The 6,817-nt window shown below is 43.7% G+C and overlaps 1 protein-coding gene across 1 annotated transcript; it reads left to right on the top strand.

The window, feature by feature from the left end:
• Positions 1-993: 993 nt before the first annotated feature.
• Positions 994-6,471, top strand: SP8 (Sp8 transcription factor). The gene is made up of 2 exons (XM_072412553.1): positions 994-1,389; positions 2,636-6,471. Exon 2 carries the CDS (start codon positions 2,669-2,671, stop codon positions 4,157-4,159), a length of 1,491 nt encoding a protein of 496 aa, XP_072268654.1. The 5' UTR covers positions 994-1,389; positions 2,636-2,668; the 3' UTR covers positions 4,160-6,471.
• Positions 6,472-6,817: the final 346 nt, after the last annotated feature.

The following is a 6,817-nucleotide window of genomic DNA, read 5'->3' as shown; positions in this document are numbered from 1 at the left end:
GATAGATCGATAGATAGATAGATAATAGATAGATAAATTGCTCGATCAATAGATGATAGATATGGGATAGATATGGATATAGATAGATAGGATCTAGAAAAGAAAAAAAGAATGAAAGAAAGAAAGAAAGAAAGAAAGAAAGAAAGAAAGAAAGAAAGAAAGAGAAAGGAAGAAAAGGTAAGAATGATGGATGAATAGATGGAGCAGTAGATAGAAAAAGAACAGAAAGAAAGATGAAAGAGATGAAAGAGATATATAGATGGGTAGATTAAGATAGAGAAAAGAAGATAAAACAACAAGATATAGATACATACATGGTAAGGAAAGAAAGATGAAAAGACATACAGGGATAGATGGAAAACAGAAGAGGAAGGGAAGTAAGAATATAATATAAAGAATAAGGAAATATAAAGCTACAGAAGAGAGGAGAGAAAAAAAGATAGATAGATAGATAGATAAATAGATAGATAATAGATAGATATAATAAGATGGATGAAGTTTCTTCATCTTGCTGATGGACTAAAAGTCTCAGCGCGCCCAGTACATGCTAAGGTCAGAGCACGTGTTAGGAAGCTGTCATTAACCCCTTGTATCCCCCCATATCGCCCTATTTCTGGTGTCACCTGTGCTCCGATTGGGTGCAGACCGGCTGAGCAGACCAGCAGGAGTAGCGGAGGGAAGCGGTCATACAGAAGTGTCTGAGCCGCTCGGAGATGTCATTGCCGCACTCCCTCCCGTTCTCAGAGCCCCCCCTGCTGGGCACAGGGAGGGGTGCAGGGGCCGAGCTCGCAGTCTAAATGACCTCACGCAGGCTGAGGGTCTGAGCGAGCCCGGCGGCGGCTGTGATTGGCTGGCTGGGGCTCAGCGGTACTTCAAAGCCAGAGAGGAGCTACAATTGTGCTGGAATGGGCGGACCTGATCATTGTATTGCACACCTCTAAAAAAACACTGCTCTGATTTATACATATAAAAAAGATCCTCTGAGGAGGGCACTTTTGTGATGGCAACTTCTCTACTAGGGGTGAGTCTGAGGATTTTCTTGCTGCTCTAATTAGTCCTTTTATTCTGCCTCTTTTTTTTTACTGCCTAGTGGAGGGGTTAAAACAGTCCTGAGTCCAGACAGGGGCTATCAGTCTCCTATTGAGTCCTATAGTGTGAGGGAGTGGAGGAAGAGGAAGGGGGCAGGTAGTGAGGAAGGGACTGGAAGGGGGGCAGAGTCCTCAGAAGGTAGTGAGGAAGGAACTGGAAGGAGGCAGAGTCCCTACAAGAGGGTAGTGAGGGCACCAATAGACACAAGCTTCCCCTGGACACAGACAGCAGCGCACATGACTGCAGATACTTCCTAAACCGGCTGCCTTTATCATAAATCTCAACCCTCTCCTGTGCCAGGTACGTCCAAACCTTCCTCATCTCATCATCTTCATCCGATTATTCAACATTTGCTGCATTTCATCCCTGGCCTCGTCCCATGTTATAGCTGGGACATTACTGGGGACTGCAAATCACACACAACCAGGTCTGCCTCAACCCAAAATCTGCTGTTTATTTATTGTATTATTATATTATTATTATATTGTCTTATCTTACTTGTATTATTACACTTTGTATCATGATTTTAGGATATTATTATATAGTTCGATTTTTATGTGTTTAAAACATACAGGGAAGCTGAATCTAAGAAGATTTATTTTTTACATTTTGCATTTTACATTATTTTATAGGATTGAACAGATAGTAGAAATATATATATATATATATATATATACTTTTATAGATAATTGCAGTCACTGGTTGTGTTACATGAGCTTGTTTCGTATCCCGATAACTTTTTCCGACTTGTATGCGATCTGATTTAATTTGTAGAACAAGGTTTCCCACAATTTACCGTTCCTTATAATTAGATGCGTTATTCCTATACAAATAAATGTAAAACATTTAATTTCACCTGAATGCATTTATATTAAATCAATGCTGTAACTCAGGATCTTCCTAAATGACAGATTTTCATCCTGATTATTTTTATGACATTTTTTTGTCTTCTGATTTGTGGTTTGGAGCATTGGAACAGTTTTCGTATGCGTTACAGCTCCTTAACATAAAAAATGATATTTTAGGTTTATATTATTATTCACCTTGTTGCATTAGGTTTCGATTTGATGAAAAGACTTTTCCGGATGAGTTTTCTTTCTGTTCCTGTGCTCTGGTTTGCTTGAACGCAAGAACAGATTTACTTATTACCGTTCCTTAAAATAAAGTGTGTTATTGCCAATCAGATTATTGATTAGGTTAGGATCTCAGACTCTCATCTTGATCAGTTTTCTTGCTGGATAAGTTTTTATGACTTACTTTACCTTAGCTTTAGAAATAGTTGAGCTGAAAAGTTTTTCAGGTTGGGTTGTGATTGTGAAAATTGTAATAACTTCTGATCAGATCTGATAGTAATTTGTGGCTTTGATCCAGAGGACTGCAAGTGACATCCTATTGGCTTGCTGCGCCTTGTAGTTCCTCTTGGAAGCCACAGGTTGCCCCAGGCTGATTTGAAGAGATAAATGTGTAGGAGCGGGGTTTCCAGTATTCTTTCAAGACTTGTCTTGCTGTAGATCTCTATCTGATCTCTTTTTTTTCTTGTCCCCAGGAAGAGCCCAGATTGGGATCCACTCCTTTGGCCATGTTAGCCGCCACCTGTAACAAGATCGGCAGCCCCAGCCCTTCCCCGTCTTCCCTATCGGACAGCTCGGGCTCATTCGGGAAGGGATTCCACCCCTGGAAGCGCTCCTCATCCTCCGGTAGCTGCACCCTGGGCTCCGGCTCTCTCTCTGGATTCGGAGGTTCCTCGCGCGGAGGCTCCTCGTCCTCCAGCGCTGCCGCGGCAGCCGCAGCAGCAGCGGCAGCAGCAGCGGCCGCATTAGTTTCAGACTCTTTCAGCTGCGGGGGGTCCCCCGGTTCCAGCGCTTTCTCATTGACGTCCTCCGGAGGGGGAGGCAGTGGCGGCGGAGGAGGAGGGGGAAACGGATCGGTATCGGCTGCCTCTCCATTTGCCAACGAATATTCGGTTTTCCCGGTGAGCGGGGGATCGCAAGAGGCGGCTGCGGCAGCGGCAGCGGCAGCAGCAGCGGCAGCCGCCACTCACCACCAGCCGGTCTTCCTGTCCAAGGTGCACGCCTCGGTGGACAGCCTGCAGAGCATTTACCCCCGGGTGGGCATGGCGCACCCCTATGAGTCCTGGTTCAAGCCATCGCACACCGGGGATGTGGGTGCCGCGGCAGCCGCAGGGGGCGCCTCCAGTTGGTGGGAAGTCGGAGCCGGTTGGATTGACGTTCAGAGCCCCGGGGCAGGAGCAGCCTTACACCCCAGCACATTGCAGGGCTCCTTGCACTCCCCTCTGGGGGGATACGGCTCTGACTACACCGCCGCCGGGTTTGGACATTTCACTACCGGAGGGAGCGCTGGCGGGGGCGCTGGAGGTGGCGCTGGTGCTGGGGGTGCAGGAGGAACCCCAGGGGGCCATTTATTAAGCCCAGCCGGGCAGCATCTGATGGACGGATTTAAGCCAGTGATTGGCCCCGGCTCATACCCAGACCCTTCTTCTTCCCCTTTATCGGCCGCCAGCTCCATGTTGGCCCCCACCGGTCCCCTAGGGGGGTCACCCCGCTCCTCTGCCAGGCGCTACTCCGGCAGAGCCACCTGTGACTGCCCCAACTGCCAGGAAGCTGAAAGGCTCGGTCCAGCCGGGGCCAGCCTGAGGAGAAAAGGCCTGCACAGCTGTCACATCCCCGGCTGCGGCAAAGTCTACGGCAAAACTTCCCACCTGAAGGCCCACCTGCGCTGGCACACCGGGGAAAGACCATTCGTCTGCAACTGGCTCTTTTGTGGCAAGAGATTCACCCGCTCCGATGAGCTACAGAGGCACCTGCGTACACACACCGGAGAGAAACGCTTTGCCTGCCCCGTCTGCAACAAACGCTTCATGCGCAGCGACCACCTGAGCAAGCACGTGAAGACTCACAGCGCGGGGGCGGGCGGCGGAGCCGGCACTGGAGGTCCAGGCAGCGTAGGCAAAAAGGGCAGCGACACCGACAGCGAGCACAGCCCATCAGCTAGCCCTCCCTGCCATTCCCCGGAGCTGCTGCACCCCACAGACAGAAATGGGTTGGAGTGAGACTCTAAACCCCCCCTTCTTTTTTTTTCACCTGTAGCCCCCCATCACTGTGCCCTATGTGCCCCCCAACCCGCTCTGTGCTGTAACTTAGGACATGGACAAGCATTGTTCTATGGACACCCCAAGGCTTCAGTCACAGCTTGACCTCTTTCTGCTTCTGATGACACCATTTACCATAACAAAAGTGGCTTTTGCAAGGAATTAGTTAAAAAGGGGGGAAAAGTGGGAGCCAACCCCCCCTCCTCCCTCCCCCTGTGCTGGCTGGAAGGAGATGAGAATGGACAGATTATGTGGAGCTGAACTCCAGGGCCACAAGGGAAGAGGGTGCCAGAATGGACCCAGGAAAGCGCAACCTTTTGTCTCCATCCTCTTTGCTATGCTAGACTTGCTTGATCCATATTTTAGACTCCATTCAGCTCCAGGCTTTTTAATGCAGTCCTAAAATATGCCACTCAGCACCCATGTAGACTCACTAGAGGTCACCAGACAGGACTGCAATGGATAGCAACCTGACAAAGGCCTGAAAGTCCACTAATGCACTGTGTAAATTGGAGCAACACTCAACTGGCAGCTGCTGGCAAAGTTTGGTAGGGTGATTAGTGTGCTGGGATGGTTCAGCTACCGGGTAACCACGTGACCTGTTCATGGGGACTCAATATTGGTAGGTCTGATGTTTTCTATCTGATACAAAAATTTTAAATTGTGCTTCTTTGGAATGCATTCTTCTGGATCATTTCAAAGTGTACATTGATAAAAAAAATCACCATATTTATAGATCAAAATATTTAGGGCTGAACTATATTTGCTAGGAGAATTTGAATGTGCACCACATTAATGAGGGAGAAATAAAAATATCCAATTAGTAAGTCTGGGATTAAAGTTTAGTTAAAGAACAAAAATGGCAACATTTACACCTGTAGGGAAACCTAAAATGTCAAAATCCTTCAATATAATTTAGACAATATCCACAATTCCTGTACATGTAGGATATTAAAATTCTATTTTTTTCTAGATGATATCTGATTTTTGTTCATAAAATCTAGAATATACTAGAATGCATAGGGGAAACCTAAAATTCTATAATAATCTCAAGGTAACATTTATTTTCCAATATTGGTGAAAACTAAAAAAATCTTTTATATCCTCAAGGTAGCATCTAATTTTCTTTCATAAGTGACTTCCCAAAATTCTATAATATCATCTGGATGGCAATCTAGTTTACCTACATGGATAATACCCCCAAAATTATCTTTAAGGCAGGTTTGATGTACAGGTTAACCTAAAACCTATAATATCCTTTAGACAGCATCTCATTTTCCCTTATTGGTAAAAACCCAAAATTCTAAATTATCCTAAAGATCCATAATATCTCATTTTCCTTCATAGGTCAAACCCCCTAATTCCATTCTATGCATCATTTAGAATTTATTTTTCTTTTATTTATGACACCACAAAAATCCTAAAATATCCTCCAGATAGCATTACATTTTTGTACATAAAGGGGAACCTCTAGATTTTGTCTAGGTAACATTTATTGTATAAGGGGAACCCAAAATATCCTCTAGAAAAAAAACTAGGTTTCCCACTGGGATAAAAACGAAATATTCTACAGCATTTCGTAGGTAATGTCTAATTTTCCTGCATATGTAAAACCCCAAATTCCAGAACTTCCAAAAATATCCCCTAGATAAAGTCTAATATTCCTGAAGATGTGGAGCCCCAAATTGCAGAATTCAAAGTAATTTTCTAAATGTAATTTTGATGGATAGGTGTACAAGTTCCAGAATTCTGCTTTATCCTTTAGATACAATCTAATTACATCTAAATTTATATAACATCTAATTCAATAAACTTTGCAGAAAGAAAACGAGTCAGTCCCTTACAACATGTTCCCTGACCTGCTCACTTGGTGTAAGCTCTTTGGCCAAGGGCCCTTCCACCAATTCTATCTACCCAAGGCTTGGGTAAGGTCATGCTGGCTATTAATCTATGGTGCATAGAGGAGCCAAGTACTGAAGGCGATTTTTGTATAGTATTTTTCTTGTATATTAATAACAGTAAATATTTGAAAATATATAGGAGTACAATGGAGCTTCTTTTTTGTCACAAAAAATATTGAGTTATTGTTGCAGGTGACTGCAGTCTTTTTATTATTAATATTATTATAAATATTTTGTTTCTTGAAGTGTACATCAAACAGAACATGCACTTTGAGGATCTAGTTTTTGCTTGAATATGACTTTAGATAGGTATAAACTGTAACTGAGATAAAAAAAAAAATAAAAAAAAAAAACTTTCATAAAATGTTCAATGACATCTAATTTAACTGAGCATGTACTTTTCGCTGGCAGTTCTGCTATAGCTAAAAGTGAGAGTCCTTTATTTCATTACAAGTGGGTCAGGCAGACATAAACCATGTATTAATAAATTGTCAGAGTGATACCGAGCTGTCTTTGGGCTGTTGTATTTTACTGCTAAAAAAACACACAAAACATCCAAAATAAATAATCATAGAGAACAAAAATCCCCGATTTGTATCTGCTAAATGTCTTTTGGCTACTGACCACACTACAGCCATAGTTTGCAAACTTTGCAGACTGTCTACTCCTTGTTGTAATGTTGAAATAAATTGAATATTTCACATTGAAATGGAAAAAA

Source organism: Pyxicephalus adspersus, chromosome 5, assembly GCF_032062135.1.
Source record: "Pyxicephalus adspersus chromosome 5, UCB_Pads_2.0, whole genome shotgun sequence".
Lineage (NCBI taxonomy): Eukaryota > Metazoa > Chordata > Amphibia > Anura > Pyxicephalidae > Pyxicephalus > Pyxicephalus adspersus.
Note: the sequence above shows the minus strand (reverse complement) of the source record. Positions and strands in the feature narration are given on the sequence as shown.

Coding starts and splice junctions, on each gene's coding strand:
- SP8 (XM_072412553.1), top strand. CDS start 2,669: ATGTTAGCCGCCACCTGTAACAAGATCGGCAGCCCCAGCCCTTCCCCG.